The sequence below is a fragment of the Neodiprion virginianus genome, chromosome 2, assembly GCF_021901495.1.
Source record: "Neodiprion virginianus isolate iyNeoVirg1 chromosome 2, iyNeoVirg1.1, whole genome shotgun sequence".
NCBI classification, from domain to species: domain Eukaryota; kingdom Metazoa; phylum Arthropoda; class Insecta; order Hymenoptera; family Diprionidae; genus Neodiprion; species Neodiprion virginianus.
The window spans coordinates 1,297,254-1,311,543 of record NC_060878.1 but is presented as its reverse complement, the minus strand read 5'-3'; the positions used below and the strand labels follow the sequence as shown (position 1 = coordinate 1,311,543).

The window sequence follows — 14,290 nt, the reverse complement described above, 5'->3', positions numbered from 1 at the left end:
TTTTTATACTTCACAATACTTCCACACAGCTGGCTTTCATTAATAGACCTAAGTTTATGCTCAATGAATCCAATTTCGATCTATCGCAGTCTGGTCGAATTGTTCAAAACATTTGATTCTACTGATTGTAATTTCACATGTCGAAAAACGTACGCAAAGCTTGTCTCACCCGAGTTTAGTTGTCATTTACTTAAGAGTTCAAATTCATTTTGATAACGGAGTAACCGCACAGTAATCCTTGGCCCATAGAACGATAATTGTGAGTATAAGTATCCAAAAATTCAATTTACAATTCGGGTTAACAAAGATAACCAACTTGGTTTTATCCTGCAGGAGTCAGCTGTACGGGAACAAAAGACTTTGAGCAGTTAGGAGGGGCAGCGGCGTCAAGGAGCCGCTTTATATTCTTTTGTGAGCTCTTGATTTGGTTACATGAGGTACATTGAGCAGCGAAACAAGATGGGCGATCTTACGATGATAAAATTTGAAATGCCTGAACCATTGGTGGCTGAAGTAAAGAGTGAACTTGACGCAGATTCCTGTAGCAGTCAAGAGTCAAAAGAAAGATTGCGAACTGCACTGGTATACTGTGAGCAGCTTCTTTTTAAAAATAATTATATTACTGCGCATCATTCGGCAGAAATAAAGGATGAGCATATCCAAATCGGAGAGAAAATTTACAGCAAAATTCTAGAGGTACTGGATGAAAATTCACTCATTGATGAAGACGAGTTAATTAGTGTTGAAGAGTCAGATGAAAAAGGCTTGTTTCACGAGGTCAAAAGTTCCATATCTGGATCCGCATCGGACGATGAGTACGAGCCCGATGAGGAAAACACAAAACCGGATATTGATCACGTGCCACTAGAGTACAAGATAAAGATCGTTAATATGGCAAAATCGCACCCAAAATGGTCGCTGAAGACCCTCCAAAAAAAAGGAGGATCCCGCTTGAAAAGAATGAACCAACTAACAGTGTGGGAGAAACAGATTACTAGCGGTGGTACCACCAAAGATAAATTCAAAATAATCGACTCTTGCACTTACAATCGTTTCATGAAAGCTCGACAATCGAACCAACCTGTTACAACAAGAAATTTGCAGCAATGGGGTCTCGCTGCTGCCAGCCAATTTCCGGAATTAAAATTCCAGGCTTCCGAGTCATGGGCGAAACGTTTCAAGCAACGGCACAAAATTCGACAACGAACAATGAAAAAGTATGTACCGAAGAGAGAAACTACTGACATCAAAGAAACTGGAAACGGGCATGGGCTTTGATACTGAATTAAGACAAGGATTTTGTCATTCACACTGACTAAACAGGTATTGAAATCATATTCATTACTATTATTCGTTGTTTGAATCATATTTTGTTTACAGAAATCGGGGAAAAGTTAGTATGCATAATCAGTATTTTGTATTATAGTTGGCTCATTTTCACTAGGTTGTCAGTACCAGTCAACTTTTAATTCAACCCCCGCCAAGCTAGGATCAAAGGTGGTGCTGATTAAATGAAGACACGAATAAGGTGATGCATTTGAATATAGTACAATATGCTGCCAGCCTATGCGGAAAACTGCTTTCAACCATTGTTCGTGTGTGCCAAAGACGACTTGCAAATTTAGGCCCAGGATGCAAAAATCAGCAGACGTGCATGCAAAAAAATATTCAAACGTTATGATATCAGGAGATACTGTAATACGTGTAATATGCTGCCAAGTTATACAATGACAGAACATCGTTCATAAACATAAACCCAGTTTGCTTCATGATAGACGATTTGAAGAATCCACAGAAAAAAAATCCAGAACAGTAATCTGAAGTAAATTGAATTTAATACATATAATTCAACAATATTATATATATATATATATATATCTTTAATATGTTTAAAAAAAAAAAATGATATACAAATTTCTGTTCCAACGTTTTCGATTTTAATTTTTCCAAAACCGGTTAAGAACCACATTTTCCTGCCTGCACCTGTTACACCCTTAGTCATGGCCTACGCGTATACTCAAGATGGACCTACTCAGTGTTCCATGCAGGTTCATAGAGTTTCCTTGTGATGATGAAATTCACAGAAGCCTAAGGGTACAGGGCTAAAAGTAATTAGAGTAATTTTAATTAAAGTACGTGGTGCCAGAAAACTCATTGCAAAAACTGAGATAATTATAAGAATTCTGAAAATCATTTTTATTTATCAAGTACCTGTGACTTTCAGATTATCAAAGGGGTAATTTTACAATTGCATTAATTAAACTTGCAGTAATGTTTACATACATCCTATAACATGTGAAGAAATATGATAAATCATATTCTTTGTGAAATGTAACACAATGTAAGATGGCGGCGGCGTCACCGGTGAACTGCGAATTAGCCGCGACTGTAGCAGTTAAAAGACGTACTGTGGTTGAAAGCAGTACCAAACAGGGAACCAGTCGGCCTATAGCAGATTTCAGGCTCTGTGCAAGGCAATCGAGGAATCAGTTGTAAACGCCAAACGCAATTTCAAATACCTAGAGAAATACAAAGTCATACGTCGTCGGAAAATCTGAAGAAGCTCCGTCGATAAAAAAGTGCTTGTGCAACCTCCCGCGGATTCTGATCCTTAAACCGGAAATACACGTTGTATCTAGTTAGTCGTTCGGCGAGTAGTCGAAGCTTGTGCGGCCGAGGAGAACGGGAATGAAAATGGCGGTCTGTTGAGAGAGCAGCGTTACGTACGAGAATCGTTTTGCGGTTTAATAAGTGGGATTTTCTTTGTGATAGTTTGGAAAAGCCAAGATGGGGTGAGTTGGACATTTAATTCTAATCCTAATTTGGCTGGATGTACCGATTAGTTTTCATAATTGCCCTCGTATCGCTCGTAATACGCTCATGTGTTTATTTTGGCTGCCCCGAAACAAAATACATTCGTTAATTCACCGTAAAATTCTGAGAAAATCTAATCATTTTCATTGAGACTGTTGGCGCAGTTATTTCTCGTCTAATACCTCCGTTTCTTTGTACTCATACTTTAATATAATTTACCACAATTCGAACATACCTAATTATATCTGGACCAAACCTAAAACCTAGCAATCTGCGATCTTAAAGGTCAGTTTATGCTCCCCAATTCTTAATGTCAAACAAGGAAACCGAAGAGCAGACAACCTTATACTTTAGCTCAGATCTGATATATCGGATTCGGATTTTAATCCACACGTGCAAATGACTCTTCACTGCTGTTGTGAATCTTCTCAACTATGTATTAGGTAGTCAATATCTGTTATTTCTTAATTATTAATAAGCGGTAGCTTAGTTTGATTCCCTACTATAAATTCTGTGATCTGTTTTACATTGCTAGAAGTTCGGACTTGGAATGCATTGATCCAAAAACTGATTCGATGGATGAGTCTGATATAGCGGTATTAGGCGAAATGAAAAAAAAGAAGAAGAGGAAGCACAAACATCACAAGCACAAGAAGGACAAAACTGTGGAGAAAGAGGAAAGGATTGATCGGCAAGAAAGGTGAGGCTATCAAGCATTACTGTAATTTTAGTTCTGAAGATAAATAATAATGATTGTTATACCTGTAAACAAACCATACCTAAATTTTTAATAGTTTTTAAAAAGGGATTATTTGACACAATTATGATTACGCCAAGATATTGTTATGCCTGCATATGTCATTGTAGAGTATATTTTTTAGAAAGAAACATAAAAAGCACAAACGTCCAAAAAAGAGCAGGGACAATGAAAATGGTTCTGTTGAAGAAAAGCCACTCCCAGTTGACGTCAAGTCATCCAACATCCATAAAAATACAAATGTTCCTAAAGGGACCAACATGAATGGCAAAGTGCAAGCTTCGCAACTTGAGGTAGTTTCCTCTGAGGAAAGTGAAGATGAAAAACTAATCGACTTGGATTCGGACGAAGTTGACTGTACTATTATCGAAGACGACATTGATCTCGAGGAATTAATGAAACAGAAGGTAAAATTAGTACATTTGTCCTTCTCTCAGTAATCATACTCATAAATCATATAGGGTTATTATTGAAAAATACGAATCATGAGTGGTCATAAAAAAGAATGATTATTGTTGTTTTCTTTACAGGAAAGACTTCAGGCATGTTTAGTGCAATATTTATCTGATGATTCTGAGAAAGAGGGTAAAACTCAACTGCAGGAAGGTGTGATGAAAGTGGCTGAAACACCTGATATAATTCTAGTCGAAGATGATAGCGAGGATAGCATATGCCGTAAGAAGCGTCCAAGGAGTAGATCAGAAAGTAGAGAGAGAAAACGAGTGCCCTCTTCAAAACTTGAGAGGCGTGTAGTTGTTGATATGTCCCGAGACAGACGGGGTCGCGAGGAGGTGAAGGACAAAAGACGAGATACTGACCGCAAACGAGATGACAAAGTTAGGGGTAGAGACGAACCAAGGCGGGAAGACAGGACATCGAGAAAGACAATTGAACGGGCTAAAGAGGATGCAAGACGTGAAGAATCACGCAGGAGACTGGATGACGAGAGGCGAAAAGAAATGCTCAAGAAGGAGGAAGAGCGCAAGAGAGATCATGAACGAAGGTAAATTAATACCTCTGGTGTTATTCAACTACCGAAGTGTTCGTAATGAATATAGATTGATTTTTATTACAGGGAAGAAGAGCGCAAACGTGATTCTGATAGGCACGCTACAAGGCGAGAACCTTCACCTCGCAATGGATCCAAGGCCAGAGACATAAGGTCAGATTCGAGACACCGTACTATAAAATCAGATAATCACGATACCTCAGGTGGTAGGGACCGGTTCTCTGGTCGAGAGAAGAGGGATAGCCGAGAACGTCAGTTGAATCGTGACCATCAATTGAATCGGGAGAGACAAGGAAGTCGGGAAAGAAGAGACAGCAGAAATCACGATAGAATACGTGAAAGGTCAAAGAGTAACAGAAGGTCTAGAAGTCCCATGAGAAACAGGAATGACAGAAATGACAGAAATGAGAGAGCCGAGAGGAATGAGAGAAACGACAGAAATGACAGGAATGACAGGAATGATAGAACTGACAGAAACGACAGAGATCGCCTGGACCGTCATCGAAGGTCTAGATCTATCTCTAGAAGCCGTAGGGATAGAGATAGGCATGGACGCGATGGTGAGCGGGAGAGGGACAAGAATGGCAAACGAGACAAAAATGATAAGTACAAGGATTCCTTGTCAGAGGGTTTGAAGGTAGAACATTCGGAGAGTTCCAGCGAAGAGGACATCAAAGACATTGATATCGAAGAAGAGGAAGATGAGGAAGCAATTATCGAGCGGCGAAGGAAGCAGAGAGAAGAACTCCTGAAAGTAAGTATCTAGGTTCCACAATTTATCGATTTTTACGAGAAGAATTTATGTAGACTTTGGTCGTGCCAAAGCAATCGGGTAGGCATTCATCCACATTGTGTTACCCAGATTCTTAAATTGTTTATTACAGAGGTTAGGAGGGCCAAGCGAAGATTCAAATCTTTCAATGGAGTTGAACACAGTAGTTAGTTCACCACCGTCAGACAATGTGTCAGTTGAGTCCCACAAATCGGTAGATATTATTTCAAACAATAATGAATCAAACTCAGAGAGCCACACTCCACCATTACCAGAAAAACCAAAATCACCTCAACAATCTATGAAAAAGCGAAAATCCAGATTTAACACTGTCGGTGGTGAAAATAAGGAGGAACAGGAGGAGATCAAACCTATAGAGAAGTCAAAATCTGATGAGAAACAAAATCCTAAAAAAAGTAACGAGTGGGACATGTTTGCGGAAGCCGACAATATTGGTGATTTTAACGTAAGCCTGACACTTTTTTGCATCCCATATATTTCATCTATCCTACTAATTGTTCTAGAGCGTTTCTCATCACAATTTTTTTACTCTGTTATTTCAGAGTCCTACAGTAGAAGGCAAGAGACCTGGTGGCCCAGATAATCCAAGTTTAACAGACAATTGGGACGATGCCGAAGGATATTACAGGTTTGTTCAATTTATTTTGCGTATTCCTAGTTTTTGTTATTCATCTTGATTATTTTTGTGCTAAAAATTGTAATATTTTTCAGAGTACGAGTTGGAGAAACACTGGATTCTCGCTATATAGTGTACGGTTATACCGGTCAAGGTGTGTTCAGTAACGTTGTCAGAGCGAGGGATTCTGCTAGAGGGAATCTGGATGTGGCTGTAAAAATAATCAGAAATAACGAAATAATGTGCGTTTTGAAGACACAATAAATACTATTTTGCATACCTTACATTATATCGTAACCAATGATACTTGTTATTGCAGGCATAAGACGGGTCTCAAGGAGTTGGAGATTCTCCGGAAGCTAAACGACGCAGATCCCGAGGATCGATTCCACTGCCTGCGTCTTTTCAGACATTTTTTCCACAAAAATCATTTGTGTATGGTATTTGAACCTCTGGCTATGAATTTGAGAGAGGTGAGCTATTTTCACGACATAAACTGAGATTCGCACATTTTTCAATTGTTCCCTGGTACAGTTTAATACATTAAAATAAATCTGGTTTTCAGGTATTGAAAAAATATGGAAAAGACGTTGGTCTTCATGTAAAAGCGGTGAGATCGTACACCCAACAGTTATTTTTAGCATTGAAACTCTTGAAGCGTGCTAATATATTACATGCTGATATCAAACCAGATAATATTCTAGTCAGTGAAAGTAAATTGGTGCTAAAACTTTGCGATTTTGGTTCAGCTTCGCACGCCCATGAAAATGAAATAACGCCTTACTTGGTGTCAAGGTTTTATCGTGCACCGGAAATAAGTAAGTATCTTTTATTATCGAACTAAGAACAATTGTAATCCACTTATAGTATATGCACAAATACTTGAGAAATGTACATTTTTGAATTGCAAAGCAGATGCCCTATTGAAATTGTATTGCAAAGTTACCGTCGTGGCTTATTGACAAGGTAAAATCTCGAGTAGTGACAAAAGTTTATAGTAAATTGCAACATGCTGTTGTCATAAGATTTTCATGAAATATTTTCGATTCCTTATTCAATTTGTTTGCTTCAAAGATAGATAGAGATACCTCGTTTCCCCTTTAAGACAAATTGATTGATGTAAATATTTTCTAGTTCTTGGTATACCGTATGATTTCGGGATTGATATGTGGTCTGTTGGTTGCACCATTTACGAACTCTATACCGGAAAAATAATGTTCTCGGGAAAAACGAATAATCAGATGTTGAAGTTTTTTATGGATCTGAAGGGAAAAATGCCCAACAAACTTATAAGAAAAGGTACCTTCAAGGATCAGCACTTCGACGCGAACTGCAACTTCCTTTATCACGAAGTGGACAAGGTTACGGAAAGGGTAATTATCCCCAATATTAATTATTTATTTGACAATCTAAATTGTCCATTCCTACGTGTTATTTATTTAATCATGAGCAATAATATTCAAAACCTTTTGCCCATGGTCTCACAGATTTGTTTCTTTCGTTTTTTTTTTTTTTTCAAACTTCTTTTCGTTTGTACATGTAACATTGCTATGAGCAGGGAAGGTGGTGCCGCTCCTCCTGATTAAACTGAACTGCAACTACTGATGCAACAAAAATAATAGCAGCAAGCGACTTCCAACAAGCTACTTGATGTTAACTGATAATGATAATACACATGTATATAATCAGAATAGATTTATCTGAGTATCGATCATCATTTCTTTTATGGAAACTGATTCGGTTCTATTTCAGGAAAAAGTTGTAATAATGTCGACACTTTCCGCCAGCCGTGATCTTGGCACCGAATTGGGAGGTAATTCCCTGCCACCTGAACAAAGTCGTAAAGTCGGCCAACTAAGGGACCTGTTGGAGCGTACCCTGATGCTGGATGCCGGAAAACGCATAACCGTGAACCATGCTTTGGCTCATCCTTTTATACAAGAGAAAATCTAGGTAACCCCACGTGTGGGGACCTTCCTCGACGGAGATTTAATTAAAACGTTGATTGAAAATCTTTATTATTCACTGCTACAACTGATAATCAGTACTAGGAGAAAAATCGTTGAATATCGATTACTCTACTTTATAGTAATGGCACTCGTTTTTAAAAATGTGGTAAATAATTATGTATTCCAATGTAAAATCATTCACATTTTTTTTTTCTTTGTGGAAATAGGTGGAACCGGACGTTGCTATTTTTAAACGGTTTTCGTAAAATTGTTCGCGGTGTTTTCACAATTCCAAAATAATGTACAATTATTATTTACCGTAAGTTACATGACGAGGGAGGTGATTAGGGATTCTATTCCCGTTAACATTTAACGATTACTATAATAAAGTAATTAACACTTGCATCCGTATAGCCAATTATTTTCACTTGGCCGTTTTTTCAATGACTAATAAGTCGACAGATTCACACGTTTGTACAAGATGTGGTTCACATATACATTTCTACGTTCAACTATCAAGTTCGAATATTGTTCTTTTTTGTTTAACATCAATTGCCGACGAATCATTTTTTCCATTGGATACAAACACAATTATACCGTCATTGTCTAAACCCATTGATTGAGGTATAGAAATATTTTCGTATTCTGAAAGGACAAAGTACATGAATACCGGAACACTTTAGAAGTCCTATTCTCTAGATTAGACTGCAATTGTAAATGTACCATACTCTGGAATGAATATTTTCTTGAAGATTGAGGGAACTTATAAAAGATGCGAAAAACGTCTACCTTATTAAACAGAGGGAAGGTAGTATAGTTCAGGCTTCCGCATGTAGACTCTAATGATAGTGCGCAGAGTATTGGGAATGAAATTACATTTTTTTATATAAAATTGATCGAAATTTTTATCCATTTCCATGAAATGTTGAACATGGTACATAGTGTAATTTTTACATAGAAAATTGTTTTTTCAGATCGTAAAGTCTCGTGTAAGTTCCACCTAATAGTGTCTATATAAATCATGTACAATATACCTATAACTGAATAATATTTTCGTGCCGTTTACATACTTTATTTATTTAAAAGAATGTAGTGGAAAGAATGACGGACAAAGAAGTTAGAAAAATTCTCTGTCATACAATACAGAGGTTCTGCAATACGAGCCGCACATTTTTCAACGTTTACTTCATTTCAATTAATTTCATGATTTTTTTTTTTATACTTATTTTTTTAAACCATTGACTACAATATGTTTCTATTTCGAGCATTAGCGGTGAATTTTGGTGTACTAACAATACATTGTATAGTAAGTAGTACTGTAGTTGAAATAAAAAAGAAGAAAATAATTATATAATACATACATAAATACATACATATTTGAAACAGCAAAATATAATTAAGATCGTATTGACCTGCATTTTAATTTCAATAGAATGAAATTCTTCACTACTACCTTACTTTGTTAACTAAAGGATCTAAGAATTTTACTTTGTTCTATACTACTTAATTAATCGTTTACATATCTTTTCTTCAAAGAGAGAGGTTTGAAATTCATTTCGGAGCTTTTTAATAATAAGCTGTTATATCTGGTTTATACCTCTCAGTTAAAACGTTATCTGAAAAGTATTGATGACGGTCGATCAAATTGGATTATTGAATTTATTTATAATTGTATTAATTGTATGATCATAGATCTTATCAAATTGAGACTAGCAAACCAGAAAGTAAATCAACATAATTGTATTTACTATCAGTGCTGCTGTTACTTGCACCGAAGAGAAAAAAAAGCATATACATAAAAAAAAAAAAAAAAATCGATCTCGGAAAGCACTTTAAACGTTGCAAAATTGTACGAAGCTGCTTATGTTTCAGATGAGTCTTCGATTCAAAATCAGCATTAAGTGTGGACGGACCTTTCAAGGGCCTTTAACGCTGTTCCCGTTGCAAGGTATTCATGGGGACTGCCTTATGGGATATTTATTATATCCATTTTCATATTTGCTGTCTACCTCAACAAAAAAAAATTATATAGATACGTACTACAACTAAAAAAACACCTCATTTCCAATAATGAATCATTTTGGATGCACGAAATTTTCTATTGCATCTATTATTTCGTTCAGGAAAAAACAGTAGTAATTACAATTTTTTACAAAAATATTTTTAATTTTACAAGGAATGTTAATGGAGCTATCTCAATTTTTGAAATAGACTTGTATCCTGCATTCTAATCGCAAGAGTCTTATCTTCACATAAGACATGTAAATATTACTACTCAAACATACGAGTGTCGCTGGAAGATGTTTGAGAAACTCGTTGAATTACGGAATTATTTTCTCAAATTCTCTTGTAAATTTATTGCATTTATTTTGCGACGTTAAGTAGTCAAAAAAAAAAACATCGATTTATCGAGAACCTGAATTGAGCTAGTAAAACAAACACCAACATGTATAACAGATCCCATGCCAATAAACTAAAATTAATAATTACTTGTGATAATCCGGCTCCTTCATAAATTTGATCAATTAAATGGCCACATGATTCTTTCATTTGAAAAGAAATTATTTCTCAACATTCGCTTTCACGACTTTGAACAAATAATTTGTACACACGTAATACCCCTAATATTTGCGTACATAAATTTGGATGGATTTGGTACAGAAGTAAAGATACCATGTCTTCCCAACTTGAACTTTTTTCTAATTTGCTATTTGGTAATGTTTCACTTATAGCCCTCCCTGAGCGGAGGGGAGGCAATGGAAGATGATGGAATCTGGTCAAATCTCCTGGCTGTCTTATCCCGGTTTGATGACAGCTTCGACGGCAGATAATGCATATCTACCAAGTTGAGATCGTCAGATGTATAACTTGAATGACTTTGATACAGGTTTTTCTGAGTCAGTGTAAGTCATTAGGAAACACGTGAGTATCCATCTGCATACAGGTGAGGTGTTAGCTGAAACAAAATGATCGTAAGACAGTATTCTTTCATTTACTTGAAGTTATGCCAAGTCGCGCATTTTTCGTGCCTTGTGAAAATTTCTAAATTATTACTCGAGCCTATTTAAAATACATCAATTCACTGACTGATTACATTTTTGATTTTCAGATGAAGGAGAGAACTACATTTTTCGTAATGAATGATGGAAGTTAGTTTCAAACGAATGAAACTAAAATTTCTAATTACCAACTAAGTCTGTCTTGACGAATAATGGTTGAACGCATCATAGGAAACTCCAAAAGCCAACTATTATGCACTCGTATGCATTATAGAATACACCAATCGACACTGTGTGTGCATTTTAGTACAGTATAAGATCGGCAGATTTGCCTCACCTCAGTCATGACAGAGGTAAACTTGGTAGTCGCAGAGCAAAGAATGAATCTTTGTTATCGTAAGATTTATCATAATGTAAATACATTTAATAATGTAACATGTGGATTCAGATGATTATAATAATTTTTATCTAAATTTCGTACTATACTTTTTTCCCGACAATTAATCATTCGATTATCTAAAGGCTTGATAACTACTGTAGATAGTAATCGCAAAACACTTTGGAGTGGGGGAAGGATTGATTGGTCAATGAAAAATGAAAGATTGTAATGATTGCTTCATACCAATGATCCATCTTTATTTCGAAGTACCAGTTACATTTTACTTATATGAGGTATAATGATAGTTATTGGAAGAATAATTTAAAATACATATATCTCTGGTAAAGTATGTGGTATCTTTGTTTCCTAATATTAAACAGGGTATTGCCCTTCGTACTACCGCACTCGCACATTTTAATTGCCTAGTTTCAACTAGGAAAACATTCTCAGGTACGAAGTAATTCACTTCTTTTTCTACTTATACAGGATTATGCAATCTATCTGAATCGGACATTACATCGTTTCTTCTAAGTCAAAGTTACAAAAATTAGGATACCAAACTGGGACTAACTACATTTCAGTAGTAGTGAACTATCGGTACTTGTGTGGTACCTAAATGCAATAAAAAAGTGACGCAAATTGCATCTCAGAATTGGAATATCAATTGGAATTTATTTGTTGTAATGTGGCTATTTTTGTGGTAACAAATATCATAAAACCAGTTTTGATTTGGTATCGAAATGTTACACCACCTTGTGACGAAAATAAATTACAGATCTATGAGAAAGACACGAATATTATCTAACTGAGCGATCGCTCAGTTTGTCGTTAATCTCGTTCCGGATAATACTGTACTAATACTTTAGTTACTTCATCGGCTAATTCTTGCGTCGATGCGCACAATACTCGTCTGCTCAGCACATCGAATGGCCCTCCTAAATATCATCAAACAATATTAAAACCACAAACAATATGTGAACAATAGTTGTTTAAATCAGGATTAAATGATGCAAAATTGAGAAATTTGCGCCACTCTTACCACTCGGATCGATGCAAACACCTCCAGCCTCTCGGACAATAATATCACCAGCTGCGATATCCCAAGCATGAATTCCATATTCAAAATTACAATCAGCACCACCAAGGGCTACCATGCACATGTTTAGCGCAGCAGAGCCCAAAGCTCGTGTTCTATAAAAATTCCATTCAAGTGTTCAGTAAACATAAATATGTTCATCATTTGAGTCAAGTTTGCTGGTGCTTTGCAGTACATACCCATGAATGAGAGGTGCTAGAATAGCTAAATTTTCCATGACAATTTTCATTTTGGCTGGATCACGACTAGTACCCATTTCAAACATAAGAATGGCTTTTTTCATTTCTGAAACGTGTTTTGTGAAAAAAATTTAGTTGTTGATTCAAGCTGAGAAAGATAATTGTACAGTCAGCGATATTTTTTGGTAAAGCTTACCTTTCACATCGGACACATGAATTGGTTTGCCATTTAGAAATGCTCCTTTTCCTTTCCGTGCGGTAAAAAGTTGCTCCATGACTGGATTGTATACCATTCCAATTTGGGGAATCTTCTTGTCTACTAGTGCAATTGAGATACATGTGTGAGGAAATCCATGAACGAAGTTCATTGTTCCATCGACTGGATCTATGATCCACGTTGGAGAATCTGTCAGTTCTACTTTTACTCCCGATGCTGTTGTTTCTTCGCCAATGAATCTATGAGTATACTAAAGGTCTAAATACCACCTTGCAGCGATTCTTGATTATAAATTACAACATATATTGCAATTACCTGTGGTCGGGAAATTTGGAAGAAATACCATCCATCAACAACTTCTCAACTTGTTTGTCTGTTTCAGTTACTAAATCAACATCGCAAGACTTGACTTCAACATTTTTCGGTCCAGAGATGGTCTCTTTTATAAGCTGCAGAGGCAATGTTTGAACAAAAATGAAATTGTCAATGATATAATAATATTCCAAGATTGCAAATGTATTGCAACATTTCACAATTTCTTTTATATTTAATTAGACAGTACTATATGGGTATGATTTTAGTGTCTTAGTCTATATTTCATGTCAGTCATTCCATCACTTGTCCAGTCTAATCAATGTTTATACGTAAGTATTTCCTAAAGCTTATAATTAGATTACGTATTATGAACATTTGTTACTTACAGCACCTCCTTCTTTAACTAATTTAAGAACTAGATCGTAAATTTGGTCGTAATCAGCCATTGTTATATTCGGTACTTTTCTTCTTTTTTTGTCAGACCCTGCGAAAATTTGAGAAGCTGTAAAAAATTATGCCTGGTAATAGTCGTGAAATTTTCGTGTATATACGTACTGTACGTGTCCTACGCACGTACTGTCAATGGAAACTACCGGCTCTACTGTTCGCTCAAACTACGTGAATGGAAATAAATCCGATCTGCGCTGTGCAGTGTGCAGTCAGTCTTATGAGTCTTATACAGCGTATAGCGCCCTCTCAATTATTCTGACGCTTTGTACGATATACGAACCAATGAGCCATGCGTTATGGACGTTGACTGAAGATGTATAGACTTGAAAATTTTTAGTTTCAGAATCGATATCCTTGACCCTTTACAGACTAATTAGACCCGCAGAAACGGAGAAAAGACACGAAGAACGTAAGGATCAAAAGCAGAGAAATTAGGAAAGAAATCTTTCTTTTTTCGGCAGTAACTCTTGACACGTTGCTCGTAGCGTTTTCGGACTGCACCCAATCGATTCCCCTCGCAAAATTACGTCGATATGGTGCATCAAAGAGTTGATTTCAGCATGTTTCAAAATCATTAAAATTTTCAGAAATCATTCAAAGGGGTTAGCCTTACTTTTGAGTAAAATGTTCTAAGTCTCTAATTCTTTGCGCGGGGGAAAAACTTGTATTACTGAAAGACAATGTTATTACCATATCAAAATTTTCAATAAATTCACA

General features: G+C 36.3%; 3 protein-coding genes across 10 annotated transcripts; 2 read left to right on the top strand and 1 right to left on the bottom strand.

The window, feature by feature from the left end:
* Positions 1 to 60: 60 nt before the first annotated feature.
* Positions 61 to 1,848, top strand: LOC124298553 (uncharacterized). Of its 2 annotated transcripts, none has more exons than XM_046750722.1 (3): positions 61 to 259; positions 334 to 1,323; positions 1,427 to 1,848. In XM_046750722.1, the coding sequence occupies exon 2, from the start codon at positions 433 to 435 to the stop codon at positions 1,276 to 1,278; it is 846 nt and encodes a 281-aa protein (XP_046606678.1). In that variant the 5' UTR covers positions 61 to 259; positions 334 to 432; the 3' UTR covers positions 1,279 to 1,323; positions 1,427 to 1,848. The 2 variants fall into 2 exon arrangements, with proteins under 2 accessions (XP_046606678.1, XP_046606677.1); XM_046750721.1 differs by having other exon boundaries at positions 64 to 259; positions 1,445 to 1,844.
* An 803-nt stretch (positions 1,849 to 2,651) lies between these two features.
* Positions 2,652 to 11,848, top strand: LOC124298530 (serine/threonine-protein kinase PRP4 homolog). Of its 7 annotated transcripts, none has more exons than XM_046750652.1 (16): positions 2,670 to 2,792; positions 3,137 to 3,257; positions 3,350 to 3,514; positions 3,696 to 3,978; positions 4,102 to 4,574; positions 4,647 to 5,334; positions 5,465 to 5,818; positions 5,916 to 6,001; positions 6,085 to 6,231; positions 6,309 to 6,462; positions 6,555 to 6,807; positions 7,124 to 7,362; positions 7,742 to 7,942; positions 9,811 to 9,886; positions 10,671 to 10,841; positions 11,048 to 11,848. In XM_046750652.1, the coding sequence occupies exons 2-13, from the start codon at positions 3,214 to 3,216 to the stop codon at positions 7,940 to 7,942; spliced, it is 3,087 nt and encodes a 1,028-aa protein (XP_046606608.1). In that variant the 5' UTR covers positions 2,670 to 2,792; positions 3,137 to 3,213; the 3' UTR covers positions 9,811 to 9,886; positions 10,671 to 10,841; positions 11,048 to 11,848. The 7 variants fall into 7 exon arrangements, with proteins under 7 accessions (XP_046606610.1, XP_046606611.1, XP_046606608.1 ...); XM_046750651.1 differs by having other exon boundaries at positions 10,671 to 10,860; XM_046750649.1 differs by having other exon boundaries at positions 10,671 to 11,848.
* On the bottom strand, positions 11,549 to 13,829 carry LOC124298555 (inositol monophosphatase 1). Its single transcript, XM_046750723.1, has 7 exons — positions 13,679 to 13,829; positions 13,510 to 13,607; positions 13,124 to 13,257; positions 12,788 to 13,047; positions 12,592 to 12,697; positions 12,356 to 12,507; positions 11,549 to 12,251 (listed from the first exon to the last, which is right to left on the bottom strand). The coding sequence occupies exons 2-7, from the start codon at positions 13,567 to 13,569 to the stop codon at positions 12,145 to 12,147; spliced, it is 819 nt and encodes a 272-aa protein (XP_046606679.1). The 5' UTR covers positions 13,570 to 13,607; positions 13,679 to 13,829; the 3' UTR covers positions 11,549 to 12,144.
* Positions 13,830 to 14,290: the final 461 nt, after the last annotated feature.

Coding starts and splice junctions, on each gene's coding strand:
- LOC124298553 (XM_046750722.1), top strand. CDS start 433: ATGAGGTACATTGAGCAGCGAAACAAGATGGGCGATCTTACGATGATA.
- LOC124298530 (XM_046750652.1), top strand. CDS start 3,214: ATGACTCTTCACTGCTGTTGTGAATCTTCTCAACTATGTATTAG. Junction 4,575..4,646: donor AAGAGAGATCATGAACGAAG/GTAAATTAATAC, acceptor TTTTTATTACAG/GGAAGAAGAGCGCAAACGTG. Junction 5,819..5,915: donor ACAATATTGGTGATTTTAAC/GTAAGCCTGACA, acceptor CTGTTATTTCAG/AGTCCTACAGTAGAAGGCAA.
- LOC124298555 (XM_046750723.1), bottom strand. CDS start 13,569: ATGGCTGATTACGACCAAATTTACGATCTAGTTCTTAAATTAGTTAAA. Junction 12,698..12,787: donor TCATGTGTCCGATGTGAAAG/GTAAGCTTTACC, acceptor AACACGTTTCAG/AAATGAAAAAAGCCATTCTT. Junction 12,252..12,355: donor TGTTTGCATCGATCCGAGTG/GTAAGAGTGGCG, acceptor GATGATATTTAG/GAGGGCCATTCGATGTGCTG.